Raw genomic sequence first — 16,603 nt, 5'->3', positions numbered from 1 at the left:
CTAAATCATATTCTGTGGAAATCGTTCAAGAGTATCTCCAGAATCGTGCAAATGTCAAATTTGACAGGTTAGATCTTAAACATATCGTTATCGTATCTTGGTGATGTCTAAAGGATATCTAATAGATATCTATTTCAAAATCCGAATCGGGCCCTGTGTCATGTTGTGCTAGGACTCACATATTCGCCCCCTGTTACAGAAGCCTGGCAGACGGGATTCGATTATTAATCATAAATCACAAACCACTTCACGTGACTTCTAAGCTCTTTCGTTCTCATTATATCTTTAGATATTTACATAAAAGTAAACAAAATCTACCCTCAAACGGCTATAATGGTAAAAAAATTAGGAATAACAAAAAACCTAGGATCCTTAAACATTGTCACACAAATTTAACCGAGCGCATCACCGACTAAAATTCACATGCACTACAGGAATGCAAAAATACTTGCGCGTAAAAAATTATTCACGCTATTTCAGATTCAGCCACGCCATTCGTATCCCTTATGACAGATTTCTCAGTTCATAAACATAAATTTTCCAACGTGCCCGATACTCGTGAGAACGTGCCTGCGGCCCTGCCGACCACCAACACAGACTGACTTTTCACTTTCGAGACTTTGAAACATTCCATAAAGAACCTTAAAACTATTTAAGATAGAGTTGAATTTCCGTTTATCATAACCTCTTTGTTAGAAAATGAAGCTGTTTCAGAAAAGTTCGCGCTATCTGGACGCGCTACGGTTGCGGTCGCAATAAAATAAAATGGCGGAGATATGACAGTTTTCTTTGCATCACTGAGCGCAAGCATAAATTTTAAAAGGGAACATCATCATATATCGAACTGTGGACAACCCTGGACGCTGTTTTCGAATGCTCCACTACGTATCGGCAACGTCGAAGAAAACGTAACAATAAACTTAATAGGGATACACCTAAGAGGGAAAGAGAGGTCAAGTGATGGGAATTATGACTCGATATGTAATATTCGATTCAAAGTAAGACAGACAAGGTGATGTCGACAGATAAATGTCTAATGGAGATGTAATGTCTTGTAGGTTCGCGATAATAATAATATGTCATGCTGTGAGCGTAATATGTGATGTAATTGAGTGGCCAATGGAATAACATTAAGAAAGGTAGGTTCATTATTTTGCTGATCGGGAAGTATTCTTGGGTTGTATATTTGACGGGTGTGTTCATAATTTCTCAATTATTGGCTCCCTTCTACTTTCATAAGTGAGCGTTCAAAAGGCCAATCGACAGGCAATAAACAAGGTGTCTTATGGTAAAAAGTCCCTGAGGTAGACCTACGTGTAAGTATTTTGACGAAGTAATGTCACATAAAATAATGGTAAATTTATTTGTTATTTTTTATTTTATTTCTTGATATGAATTCTCGTAGGCTGGGTTTTATAAATAAGTTTTTGGCAAAATTTTCATTTTTGGTACAAGCTTTTATCGCCGACTGTACTTTTCTTTCCACAGGCAACTAATAGGTACTCATCGAGACAATTCTAAAAACCCCAAACACAATTAGGTTTCGTTGTTTTATCACAGAGTTCCTATGGCCACCTCCGGTCTCCATCATCAGATCAGCTCGATGACACCATAATATTGCATTGTCACCCGACTCACATATGTACTTATGCAAAATTTCAGCTCAATCGAAAACCGGGAAGTGGATCAAATTTAATTTGCAAGATTTGATTACACACAGACAACGGTCAGGTGAAACTAAATAAAAGCTTGTAATATGAATATGAATGTGACAAGAATATTCACCGCTTATCTACTTAGCTACGGGAGTTCAGTTGAAAGAATAATGATGAACACGCCAGAGCTGCGAGTTCGTATATATGTCGTAGTCAGATCGTATAATCCGCCGTATTACATTACGGCTAGCCGTTTTCAAAAACAGGGGCGTTTTGAAATGCGGCGGTTCGACGATTAGCCGGATTGTCATTGCGATACGTTCTTCAATAAGGCGGCCTACGTTTAGCCGCATCGTACTACTATTTTAGATTGTAGAGTGACCAGTTCTTTCGGTCGCCTACGTAACCGGAGTTTGACAATGTTTGCAATTTAATTTATTTTTACCATGGTCCCACCGCACTACATGTGTTTCTTTTCCAAAACATTTCCTTCACAACTTAAATAGACGGAGCCCCGCCTTGCGGGGCTCCTATTTCTAGGCGGTTTGCCCTTCGGGCATCTGAAGCTACCTAACGAACCTAACCTACTTACCTATACCTACGCTTTTTCCCCCAAAGTGTAATGTTTTCACGGACGTCTCACTTAATCAATAGGTAGGTAGGTTAGGTTCGTTAGGTAGCTTCAGATGCCCGAAGGGCAAACCGCTCAGAAATAGGAGCCCCGCGGAGCGGGGCTCCGTCTAGTTAAGTTGCGAAGGAAATCTTTTTTTGAAAAGAAACAGTCCGACGAACTCCAGATTTGATGGTCACCCCAGCGTTTGTCAGGCAGCGCCACGAGTGTTAAAAATGGGAACTAAAAACTGTCAAAGCGGCGGCTAATGACTCGCTGTATTACATTACGGCTAGCCATGTTGAAGAACGTATGGCGCCGAATACATTCCGGCGGATTCTCATTCAGCCGCATTCAATACGGCTAATCGTTAAACCGCCGCATTTCAAAACGCCCCTGTTTTTGAAAACGGCTAGCCGTAATGTAATACGGCGGATTATACGATCCGACTGCGACATATATACGAATATAATTAAAAATACACCTCAAGCAATATATTGCTTGAGGTGTATTTTTAATTTTTCCTACTTTATTTCAAAAATTGATTTTAAAGTTCTGTTTGAGACTTTTCTCTGTAAAATTGTTGGTTGAAACGACTATTTATTATGAACGAATGAGCATAAAGCTACTTCTCAATTTTAACTACCTTAAGTCGCAATTTTAAGAACTTATGTGAATTATTACAACAAATTAATAACAACCAATTAATATTGAGCAAGCAATATATTGCTTGAGGTGTATTTTTAATTTTTCCTACTTTATTTCAAAAATTGATTTTAAAGTTCTGTTTGAGACTTTTCTCTGTAAAATTGTTGGTTGAAACGACTATTTATGAACGAATGAGCATAAAGCTACTTCTCAATTTTAACTACCTTAAGTCGCAATTTTAAGAACTTATGTGAATTATTACAACAAATTAATAACAACCAATTAATATTGAGCAAGCAATATATTGCTTGAGGTGTATTTTTAATTTTTCCTACTTTATTTCAAAAATTGATTTTAAAGTTCTGTTTGAGACTTTTCTCTGTAAAATTGTTGGTTGAAACGACTATTTATGAACGAATGAGCATAAAGCTACTTCTCAATTTTAACTACCTTAAGTCGCAATTTTAAGAACTTATGTGAATTATTACAACAAATTAATAATTGAATTTTTAATTATTACATCGGGAGTCATGGAAATCAGGGGAGAGGCCTTTGCCCAGCAGTGGGACACTACAAAAGGCTAATAAAAAAATGTGAATTATATATTATAGTCGCTTAATTGTTTCTTTTGTCACGTTTGTTTTACGCCGTCACAGTTGCAGGTAAAAGGTAGGTATGGGAATAAAACAGAGTTCCGTTTTTTTGATTGATTTTGTATTTTTAGTAACAACTAATCAATATTTTAATTATAAATAGATACTGCTAATGTACAACCAATACTATAATAAAATGTGTCAACCCCAAAAGTGGTCATTGGACGAAATATAATTTCAAAAGGTACATTCATCTATACAACAATAGTGAGATTCAGATTACTTCAGCTGATTTTAATTGTATTTTACCTAAGATTTACAATTAAAATTTCGACTTTCTCATAAATAACTTAAAATATCATAATAAGAGTTTATTTACATGCGTAAAATTAATTTAAAAAACTGCATTTTATTCGGAACTTTTTTAAAACTGATAAAACTGTCAAAAATAAAAAGGAAAATATTTAAAATGGCACCAATTTAATTTGATCTCTGGTTACTGGTTGTTTTAAATTAAAGTTAAAATACTTTTATCACAATAGATTTCATGTTAAAATTCAAAACAATGGCTTTACAAATCCGTCATGGATATTACAACTACGAAATTATAAAATACTTCAGTCTTTTACGTCCTCGTGGTTACCACTCGGCTCTCGTACAAAATTACAACTTACATTGCCACTGGTTACCTTTCAAATCAGCACATATAACACCGAAATCATCGAATTTTAAACGCAAAACATGTTTGCAAATCGGAAATGAATAATTTACGTTTCATTAGGAATCCTTAAGCTAGTATAGATGAATCTTCATAATGAAAATCTTTACATTTAACGTGTAAAAATATGTCTTTTAAGTAAGTAACTAATAATGAGTCTGTCTTGGCCTCATCTGGTGAAAAGTAAGTATGTAATGACCATGTGAAGTCTGACAATGACAATTTGTTGTATATTTTCTGGCAATGACAATTTGTCGTATACCTGGTCCAGAAGTAAAGGTTGTCGGTAGTTTCCTTTCCTTACATTAATAAACGGACACTGTATACTCATATGTAGACCCAAAAAACGTAGGGTCAGGTGGGGTAAATACATATAAGACACGGGTAAAAATAAGACTATGTTTTTAACACTCAAAAACTTATTATATTTCGTTCCTATTCCATTTAAAAAGAAGTCTACACACAAGGCTTCTTTTTAAATGTCATAGGAATGAAGTAGAATAAGTTTGTGAGTGTTGAAAACTTAGTTTTATTTTACCCGTGTCTTATATTTATCCCAGCTGGCCCTATCTATGAGGAATTGTTATAGTCAGATGAAAAATAAGGGCAAAAAAACATGGACTCATTAGAAAATGTAAGAAAACTACACAAAAATGGAAAGGTTTTCTTTATCTTGATTCATCTAATCATTCATTTACTTTAAAGCAAAATTTTAAAGTAAATTCATGCACAATAAAAACAAGTTTTCAATAAATATTAAAAAGAAACCTATGACAATATGTTTGCCATAACGTCTTTACACGAAGGCTCAGCGGGGGTTACCTATTACTTACTGGCTAACTATTTTATATCACATATCACGTACGATATATTTTCATAATAAATCCCTTTGAGGCAAACTATCGAATTTTGACAGTCAGGTTTAGTACGGTTATTTTGACATTGGGTATTGCCTTATATCCACTGAGAATGGAAACGTCACGCCGAAAGCACAACAAGGCCGAGACATGCCAGATACGTAATGTAGAAAGAATTCAGATTACTACGTAAATACGCGTGTGACCAGATTGATTGTAATATCTGAAAGTAACAGTTGACATATAATTCCATTCATTAGAACACGCGTCTCTACGTTAGCTGAAGGCATTCTGCAAACGCGTCTGGTTTAGCATGTCTTTAAAGCTACAGTACATCTATTAGTAAATAGTTGTCTGCTTGTAAATGCTCTTGGCATTTGTACCATAGCAAATTTAATTTACGTTCAACTACAAAAACGCCACAAACTCAATGGATACATCGGGTATCCTTCAATCTGTCATAATATTATTCATTAGTGGAAACAAATCAACGGTGGTCTGTTAAGATTATCAGTTAAAAATCATCAATTTGTATATCGCATGCATCAATCAACAGTTTTGTAGATACTTCTACTAAAATCCGTAAAATCGGCTCAATATAAAGTTACTAAAAGTAACACATGCTTTTACTACATATAATTATTAAGGACAGTGTAAATGGACGAGCATAATGTATATAAAATGTACGTACAACATGTGTCAAGCTCGCGTGCATATTATCTCGGACTATCGGATGCAGCACGCATACAATATTATACGTATAATACTGATTATTTAATTCGTTTAATATTTAATTAAAATTCTCGAGAGCGTTTATCTCGTAATGTGGGACACTTTTACGACGACTACTTGCGGGCTGATAACAGGCTCCCAGCGTCCGCGAAGACACCCTATGCCTTCGGAATAAGACACAAATTCCAATAACAAGCCTAATTATAATATGAAAATTATACTTATAAGATAATTTCGCTTTTGATGCAACAGTTATACGTGCGTGCACAGTAGGATGCATTAATATAACTAATTAACCCGATATAATCATTGCAATTGTTATATCCAAGTATAACTATCCGCAAAAACAAAATCTATCTATTATACACAACTTTGAAATGATATTAAGAAATATCAATTAAAGTCAGAATAAGCGTAGCGTAGGTGTCTCCAGTCGGAGCGCAGTCAAACGGAAATAATACGTATAGGTACCATATCTAAAATAAATAAATTATACACCTGACTGCATAAGGAAACCAATAAAACCAATTCCGATTGTACCAGGGATGACAGGCTGACAGAAACAAATCGTCATTAAACTGGTCTCATTAGTTTCCGAATGACAGTGTTCACAAAAAATAACGTTACTAGATCACATGTTCGCACTTAATAGCCAAATAAATTAACCGGGCGAGTGGGCCGAGATTACTACACAGTATATCGCTTATTTTAATTTCACGCCGGATCAATTATACGCGTAAAAAAAGAAGAAATAAACAGTGATATAGAACTATTTACATAAGTCAACATGAATTACGATTTCGTCGACTCCGATAGAAGAAAAAGTGAAGCGATTATATACACGGTCCGTTATCTGCCTCGGAGCACTTAAAACGGGTCCACTCTCGAGTCCGAGTCACAACCACCAGAGTTTCTAATCACAAGTGTAACTGGTACACAGTCCGACGTCTGACGCCTATAAGCACGTGTGGACCTTCTTCTGGGTATGACAGACCTTGCATTTGACCTCACAACACCAGTGGAACGTGCAGTTGCACCGCTCCACGACTGTCATCTCTACAGTCTTGAAGCCGCGCCCGCAGCACATGAGGTCACAGCCGTCGACACCTATGCTCGTCTCGTTGCAGGTGCGCCCGTGCGTGCCGGGGATGCCTAGCCGCGGGTTCTTTTCGCAGAATCCCGGCGAGGCTTCTAAGTAGACCAGGTCTTTGACGCCCGGCGACTTGTGGTCAGGGTTGTGCGGCCGCAGTTGGAAGCCGTACCGGTTTCGTCGCGGCACGCGGTGCGGCGCCGCGTCGTTGCGCTGCACGGGCGCCTCCTCCGCGTTATGCATCATGACGCGCGATGCGCCGTCGAACCGGTCCTTAAGCGCGTCGCCCACCGACCGAAAGCTCGGCAGCCGCATCCAACACGTCTTCACAGTGCAGGATCCCGACATGCCGTGGCACTTGCATTCTTGCCGCATCTCCGTTTGCACGTGCTGCCAACAAAATAATATTATTAGTACTGAATTGCTGCTGCGCCTAGGAGGGGGTCTCCGATAGAAGCATTAGATACATAATGATGTACGAATATCTTTAAATTCCTTCGATAAGCGTCGATAGTAGTGATCGATGATTCCTTAAGCGCACTCCGTCGATCGCATCTCACGATCGAGCAAATTGTTACAAATCGTGAGGAGGTGGGCCGGTCGTCACCGCGTGTGGACCGATCATAAATCATGCTCTAGGGACATTCATCATTCTTAGAAGGTAGATAAATGACGTGAGGACGGAGACAGTAAATATTTTACTATCCCCGAGCGCTGGCGCTTCGTAGAACGCGGAACGCGTATTTATTCATTCACATTGTATGGTCGAGTGTCCAAATATGTGTAAAACAATCGATGGAATGTCGTGAATATTCATCAGGTGGACACCCAGTGCGTGTGTCGTGACAGGAATTAAGCGCGTGGCTTAATGATGCGGCCGGGTGGCTCGAGGCGCCCGTCGTCCCTTTTTGATGAATTTTAGGGGGGAACAGACAGTGGGTATGCAAATGGTGGGTGCGGTGGGAGGGAGCTGCGCGAGCGCAACGAATGGGTGGCGGTCGCGCCGGCCCGGCCCGCGGCGTAATTAATGCACGGGCGACGCGTCAAGTGGCAAGGATCGATCGTCACCCGTAATGGTAATGTAAACACGCCAGACGACAATGCCTGTCGTTGGCTGGATAGCCGATTGTTTTATTTAATGGATGTTTATGAGGTGCTACCGGCTAAGTGGCTATTGGATAAGCGTTGATGGATCGAGTGGGCCAATCGACTTACCGCTCGGCCGGCTTCGTTGTTGTGTAGGTTCATTTTTTCTCGGAGCGTTTTGCCGCGCTCGCCGGTGTCGACGAATTCGCGGCTGAAGCGGAAGCCGAAGCCGATGTTGTCGCTGCAGCCGCCCCACTTCCAGACGCGCACGTTGGCGGCGGCGGCGGAGCGGCTGCGGTGCGGCTGGCGGTCGACGTGCGAGTAGTCGCACGTGCAGGACTCGATGGCGCCCTCCGCGCACGCCCGCGACACTGCGTGCGCTACTCCTGCGCTCGTTATCGCGTATATGAACGCAGTTTCTCGGCAACCTAGGACAAGATAACACAAATTGTAGATTTTTAAATCCAAATCCGTAACATGGAAATACCCTGAGTGCACTATAAATGACACGGTTTTGTAACTCCCAAAGCTGCTTTTTATTAGCAATAACTAATTATGTTGAGTTAATAATAAAACGAATATGCACTGCGGTATGTGAATGGAATGGTTCAATACATTTCTCAACTTGACATGTTTGGCATTTCATACAAATTAATTCGTTCCAATAACGGAGGGCCTTATTTTAATTACATTTATCGCGAAGGGTAGGAGAGGTATTAAAATATTTCAAAACGAGTCGTAAACAAATCGTATATGGCGCAGACCCTGTGGCACGATCGGTATTAGGTTAATTATATTGAGGTACCCATTGTCGTTTTATGAATTTATGGGTATGTTAATTAAAAGCGGGGACGACATTCCGAGCAAACAGAATAAGTCATGTTCGGTCCGGATTTAAGATGAAGTTTGAGCATAAAGCGAGCATCGCAGGCCCATTCATCCGAGGACGAGCGCAGCGCATCCCGTATCGAATGCTATAAATAATTAATGGCCGGCATTAGAATCAAATACTCATAAAATACAATTAAAAGAGAGAGGGTATCTATATCTCCACGATTGAAAATAAAGAAGTGCCTTACCTACCCGAGAGATTATAAATTTGATCATTACAAGTGGTACGCGCGTCGATTCCTCTCTCTTAATATCGATTTAATAACCCCAGTGCTCGATTAAAGCGAGCCCAACTCTTTGTCTACGCAACGAGACGATATTATTAACGGACCCGAATGAATAATGAATGACCGCCTAGCCGTCGAACATAATTAAATTTACATTCGTTTAAAAAAATGTGCATAAACTTTCTCGGCTGTCCCGTATGGACATTATCTCGTTATTAATTCGCGTATACATTGTAATTTTACAGCGTAATGCGTATTAATACCTTGGGTAGGTATTGTTAGTGTAGCTCTCATTAAGGGGCCTTGCGCGTCAAGGACGGGATGGAATTCCTCGCAGGCTATAAAACCCTCGATCGCTCACGAGATAGGCCCTCGATTAACGTAAAATTAGCAATTAATGCGGGCCTAATGCCGGGCCTTGTCACCTCCCGCCGTACGATCTCGAGTGTACGACGCGCCAGCGACGCCTTTGGTGGGCTACCGGCCACCTCCCGCTCGGTAAAAACGAATGACTCCTTTATGGATGTAAAAATAATAAGGAACGCGTATTTGTTGTTATTTATATCAAAAATATGTGGAACGAGCCCGGAGCGCCAGCGTTATTAAGGACTCAATAAGCAAATGAAATCATTTTTTTATTGAGATGTCATCGGGCACCGATATAAATTACGGGACGCACACTGCCGCTCGGGACCGCTTTTTGTTCGCTTTGGGATGTTATACAAAAGTATTTTATTCAGCAATTACTTTAGACGTTCGACTGGGAATTTTAATGTCAATTTCGCCATCATTCAATGCTCGGACGAAATTAATTCACGGTACAGAATACGAATACGAGCGTCGCAGAGCAGGGCATTTATCTTCAGTAATGACTTGGAAACGTTCTCTCGCATTAAATATAACGAATAGGTGCGGGCCAATTAAATATGGCACACGTAAATAACAATCGTAAAGTGATAGCTTTCGGCTAACACGGTTTCATCCATGCGCTTTGTAAACAAACTCTCCAACAACATAACAAGTAATAAGTTTTTATCTTTAACGCAAGAATCCGATTTATAGTTGGGTTATAAAACGGTAGAGGTCTGGTGCGTCGAGTGCGGAGGTCTGCCCGCGGGGAGTCGCCAGGTGCCCGACCACGTGCTGCGCCCAGTAAACGGCTTCATAACGCGTAGATATCTGTCCACACATCTGTCAACAGACATCTGTGAATGAGTGCCCGCTGAGATTTTAATGCCGCCTCTTTCTTGACCAACGGTACGACTAATTAATAAACTGCGCGTTTTAATGTGTGCTGCTCTGCAGCGGCGCCACCATAATGAATACCAATGAATTATATGGTGAAATGATGTACCTAAAAGGTACATCATGTACATATAATGTTTATGGCTGTACCTGTGATACGAAACGAAATAATCGGCATTGAAAGTGGCGCCGCTGGGGAGCATACTCCCCAGCGGCGCCACACAGTACTCATAGATAGAAATGATATTAGCTATTTTTTTCTTATGTAAATTGATGTACTAATGCTGTTTATTACGTACCTATTGAAAAAAAGAATTATTTTGCATTGATTAGTGATTTTATTTACATTTTAATTCCGCGTTCCGCCTAATACTGGAGTCAGTTACGGATCGCTGCCATATATGACCCAAAAATTTTTTATTAAGCTATGAGCTTCATCACATATGATCTCTGAGTAATTCTAAGCATTTCTAGCCTCGGAGGCGATAAGAAGCGTGCGTCTAGTCGAGGAGGGCGGAGTACAAAGATGGCCGCCACCCGTCATCATTCAAAAAAATCTGTTCTGGTCTTGGTGGCTACTAGGGCAAGATTGGTATCATTTTGGTATAAACCGAAGACGTGGAATTCATTACTGATATTTGTTTTTTTCAGTTTCATAGTAATTTTGCAAGAAAAACGTAAAAAGATAAAAATTTGGGATGGAGGTTTTTGCTTTGAGAGCTAATAACTTTTGTATAGTGGCCAAAAGTATCATACGAAAAATGCTATAATAAAGCGCAATTTATGCAGCTTCTAAACATATACATGTTTAGTAATATCCTACTGCAAAAAGATGGTGAAAAAATTATTAAATGACCGCAGCGCGGGTAGTTGGACTCTCGCTAGGCGGCGTTTATCTTACAAAATGGTCGAGTACGAGTATCTACGTAGGTAACTATGCTTACTTTGCTAGATTTTATGATGACGAATAAAATGCTTTCTGTATATTTAATGTCCGCAGTTTCCAGTACACAGACATAATTCTGGTATAGGTTAAAAAAATACACACAGGTATCCCCATGTCTAAAGAGGAAGGCGGCTCGCTTAACAAATAAGATCATGTACAACCGCAATTTCAGGTTGGGTTAGGTTAGGTTCGTGAGTTACCTTTTATCCCTCAGAGCAGAAAATAGAAGCCCCGCGAGGCGGGGCTTCGTTGGTTTGTCACCAAGTCATACTTGCATAACCTATATTAGTATGACAAATATACATAGCTGTTATGATTTCTAAATGTAAGCTCTCCGCATAATAGTTATTTGTTTTACAAGGGGGCAAAGTTGTTGTTTAACCGCTCGTGCTAATATTGATACCCGATCAAGCGAAAGATTTCAAAATTGAACCACGAGCGTAGTGAGTGGTTCGAAAAATGGAATCTTGAGCGTTGTAAGGGTTTCAAAGAACGAGGGTTAAACAAAATTTGCCGCCGAGTGAAACACAGAATTTTTCACCACACCAACCTGAAGCAAACATTAAATGTAAAATATCAAACAAAATCAAACCAAATCAAATCCAAATGAATGTTATGTGCAGGTTGAAGTTATTTATTAAAAACAACAAGTAAGTACCTATAAAATTACTTAAAGTGAGTTATAGCATGAAAATTATCGTGAAAATAAATATTTTGCCTCTTCCTAAGTAGTAAAATTTCTCTCATAAATAGTGTTTTAATATTATCAGCAAAAATAAGAACGCTATTTTATTAGAATAATTTTATTTATAATAGTTATTTCTCGGACCCAATTTTGGACCCGGGTATATCCTTAAACTACGTTCAAAAGAGAGGAATGGGCACTGTCATCTCGCTTTGTGTGGTAGGGCACAGCACAGCGGATGTCATTCCAGATCTATCCGAGCAGAGCCCAACTGGGAAAGTACGTACTTACCTCCATCTTACAGAAAACACCGGTCAAATAACACTAGGCCCCACTCAAATCGTTGCAAGTGCATTAAAATTAAAGTGCATAAAATTATGTCTGTATGATGAATTATGTCTGGATGAAAGTATTTTATTCGTCATCATAAAATCTAGCAAAGTAAGCATACATACGTAGATACTCGTACTCGATCATTTTGTAAGATAAACGACGGTCCGCAAGATAAAAGAAAGTCCAACTACCCGCGCTGCGGTCATTTAATAATTTTTTCACCATCTTTTTGCAGTAGGATATTACTCAACGTGTATATGTTTAGAATCTGCATGAATTACGCTATATTATAGTATTTTTTATATGATATTTTTGGCCACTATACAAAAGTTATTAGCTTTCAAAGCAAAAACCTCCATCCTAAATTTTAATCTTTTTACGTTTTTCTTGTAAAATTACTATGAAGCTGAAAAAAACAAATATCAGCAATGAATTCTACGTCTCCGGTTTATACGAAAATGATACCAAACTTGCCCTAGTAGCCACCAGGACCAGAACAGATTTTTTTGAATGATGACGGGTGGCGGCCATCTTTGTACCCCCCCTCCCCTTATTGCCTCCCAGGCTTGAAATGCTTAGAATTACTCAAAGATCATATGTGATGAAGCTCATAGCTTAATAAAAATTTTTTGGGTCAACTTCATAACTGACTCCGCTATAAAGGGTACGAGTTGTAAGAGAGGCGCGCGGGTGAGCGAGATAGAGATAGAAATTCTTCCCGCGGGACCGCGCTCCCGCGGCCCGCTCCGATTTTCAATAATGAATATTATTGTTTATGCTTTCGTTATGTTTCTGTGTCTGTACTTCTGTATCAAAAGGAAAATTATATTAAGTACGTTGTATTTTTTTATATTTAAAAGTATATAATTAAATAACATTTTCTGTATGATAGAGTCAGACCACAGAAAGTATGCAGCGCTAAATAAAAAGTAGCTTTTAGAAATCAGTATGTGCCAACACCATAGAAAAAGGATTAAATATTCTTGATACTTGTGACATTTCGACCATATTTCGTCATACGTTGTATTTTTTTATAATTAAAAGTATATACTTTTAATTAAAAACATTTTCTGTATGATAGTTTGAGATCCAGATCGAAATCCACGACAACGCATGGTTCCAAGACCTTGCCCGAAAACGCGCAAAGAGGCACAATCCACCTGATGATGCCGACATGACTCCCTGCTTCAGCTGCCATAAATGCGGTCGCAAATACCGGTCCCGCATTGGCTTATACAGCCACGAGAGACGTTGTTCCTCGCTAACAGACGCTGCATAAATCATCTGCCATGATGCTAAAGGCCTGAATGATGAGTTTGAGATAAGAATTTTATCTTGTTTCATTGCGATTTTCGGTAGTCGGGTTTTGGTTTTTGAACTTATTATTATCATTAATATTTTTGTTCTGGCTTTCGTTATGTTTATGTTTCTGTAAAAAGAAAAATAGTTGTTTTATAAGGGGCAAAGTTGTTTAACCGCTCGTTTTCAAAGCATGAGCGATAGTTTAAAAGTCAATTCTACTAACAAACATAAGAAAACAACTCAAATTTTGCATTTGATTACTTTGCCTCACATGTGAATAAAATGCAACCTTGCTATCAGTTTTTGAACAATCAAAAGAGCTTTACCGGTTGGTGTAGTGAAAATTAAATTACTTAATGCAAATTTTGAGTTGTTAACTTATACGTTACGTATTAGGTATAAAATAAACTAGCCAAGACAAATCCTTTATAATTTCAGGATTTTTTTACACAGCACAGAACTTGGCACGCATATAGGTCTCAATTCTTTTGTCGGCGAGTCAACAACGACACATATTCTTAATATTGAACTTGGCTCTCATTTCACATTTATGTTTTTGTTGGGATATCATTACTTTTTGTACAAAAATTACTATAGTAAGTATTCTATTCATTAGGATGATTCACTTTTGTATGGAGAAAAAAAAGTTGTAATATTTTTCCTGACTTTGCTCACCAATGGAGTCTCCCCACACAAAAAAAAAACTATCTATTTCAATTATCCAAAGAATCGAATAACGTTTAGAGGTTGCACAAGTTGAAAAGGTAGAGTGAGAACCCCATATATTGCGTGAAAATGAACTATGTTTTAAAACGACAAAATATAATGAACTGATACTAAAATCGAATGAGAAAACTGAATTTGGCGTCTAAAATACGATAAAAGCACTTTTCCTTTGGAAACAGGTGGAAAAACTGAAAAATCTTAATTAGAACATTTATCGAGTAACCAAAATCCAAGTTTACTACTAATTTTAAAATTTATTTATATGTAGAAGGTTCAGTATCACACTACTCTCTGCTTTGATGGTAGCCTCTTAAACCATTTTCTACCCTCCGATGTAGAGTCGTTGGTTATTTGAAAAATCTTTGTTGATGTTGTGCAACCTCTAAATGTTGACCGATTTTGATTTTTTTAACGTATAATATTTTTTTATCAGTTAAAATTCGAGCAAAGTCAGATGAAAATCGAATATTCAGAAAAATGAAACACCCTACTATTCATCATGAAAGCAGTTTGCCTCAGCTGAAAAGAAGACCCTCGCTAAAGCGCGGTCAATTGTCAAAAAGTTTCAGTTCTCAGATTTTTTTCTTTTGTATACGCCTAATAATCTACCTTGATGCCAAATATCAAGTTTCTAAGTCATCTAGAAGTGGGTTAGGTTTTTGGTCTATAAGTATTTTTTTTCCATCGAAATATCAATAATTTCCAGTTTTCAGATGTTTCCCTTTATATACACCTAATAGTCTACCTTCATGCCAAATATCAAGTTTCTAAGTCATATAAAAGTGGGTTAGGTTTTTGGTCTATATGTCAGTCAGTCACAAAAATGCCGGTTTTTACACGTTGATTTATCAATAACTATATGAGCTATGTTTATAAAATTTTGTATTTTGGACAAGCTAAGGGGTTTGAATACATGTGCCAAATTTCATTTGTGTAGGTAAAGTAGGTTTCAAGTTGTGAAGGGGTCAAAAGTAGCTCGAAATGGTTCGTGTAATATTACACACGGTTGCTGCGTCGCCAGTTCCTTTTTCTTTGAACTTGGCTGGACACGCTACCGCGTGTCTAGATATACTTTTAATTATAAAAAAATACAACGTATGACGAAATATGGTCGAAATTTCACAAGTATCAAGACTATTTAATCCATTTTCTATGGTGTTGGCACATACTGATTTCTAAAAGCTACTTTTTATTTAGCGCTGCATACTTTCTGTGGTCTGACTCTATCATACAGAAAATGTTATTTATTTAATTATATATTTTTAAATATAAAAAATACAACGTACTTAATATAATTTTCCTTTTGATACAGAAGTACAGACACAGAAACATAACGAAAGCATAAACAAAAATATTCATTATTGTAAATCGGAGCGGGCCGCGGGAGCGCGGTCCCGCGGGAAGAATTTCTATCTCCATCTCGCTCACCCGCGCGCCTCTCTTACAACTCGTACCGTTTAGGCGGAACGCGGAATTAAAATGTAAATAAAATCACTAATCAATGCAAAATAATTCTTTTTTTCAATAGGTACGTAATAAACAGCATTAGTACATCAATTTACATAAGAAAAAAATAGCTAATATCATTTCTATCTATGAGTACTGTGTGGCGCCGCTGGGGAGTATGCTCCCCAGCGGCGCCACTTTCAATGCCGATTATTTCGTTTCGTATCACAGGTACAGCCATAAACAGTATATGTACATGATGTACCTTTTAGGTACATCATTTCACCATATAATTCATTGGTATTCATTATGGTGGCGCCGCTGCAGAGCAGCACACGTTTTAATCGCTCTGTGAGAATTTCCGAGGCTTCCAAACCGATGATTCACCTACAACATAAATTAGGAATACCTCTACGTGTTTTATCACACGAGACAATATTTGCTCAACTATAAATAATTGTGCAATTTGTGTCCGTGACCAAGCCCATCGGTTTGCCCGGCCACAAAGCCGATTGTCGCGTTTTGCGAATAAATCGCGACGTAGAAAAATTATGACAGATGCAAAGAGGCTTCATCCGAGAGGCCGCATTAGTCATGGCATTAAATAAAATGTAAATGTCCTTCGGGCCTAATTAACCGCCCAAACTACTATAATCCGACACCGGCCATACGTAACCTGCGACACGAACCATAGCGCCTGCGCGCGCCTGTATTGCCTTTAAAATAATCATATTAAACGTGCCCTATTATTTTATTATGGCAATTTGATCCCATCAAATCGCAGTCAAATAAGAACAATCATGAGTAATGTTA

At 38.4% G+C, this 16,603-nt stretch overlaps 1 protein-coding gene across 1 annotated transcript in view; it reads right to left on the bottom strand.

The window, feature by feature from the left end:
* Positions 1-5,451: 5,451 nt before the first annotated feature.
* The window catches only part of LOC134663495 (protein Wnt-1), a 31,744-nt gene continuing 20,592 nt past the window's right edge, over positions 5,452-16,603 (bottom strand). Inside the window, exons 3-4 of the mRNA XM_063519866.1 lie at positions 8,119-8,417; positions 5,452-7,293 (exon numbers count right to left, since the gene is read on the bottom strand). Of these exons, the coding sequence (XP_063375936.1) occupies positions 6,769-7,293; positions 8,119-8,417 (824 nt within the window). The 3' untranslated portion in view covers positions 5,452-6,768. The remainder of the gene's footprint in view (positions 7,294-8,118; positions 8,418-16,603) is intronic.

Source organism: Cydia fagiglandana, chromosome 4 (genome assembly GCF_963556715.1).
Source record: "Cydia fagiglandana chromosome 4, ilCydFagi1.1, whole genome shotgun sequence".
NCBI lineage: Eukaryota > Metazoa > Arthropoda > Insecta > Lepidoptera > Tortricidae > Cydia > Cydia fagiglandana.
The sequence above is the reverse complement of the archived record's forward strand: the minus strand, read 5'-3'. Positions and strand labels throughout refer to the sequence as shown.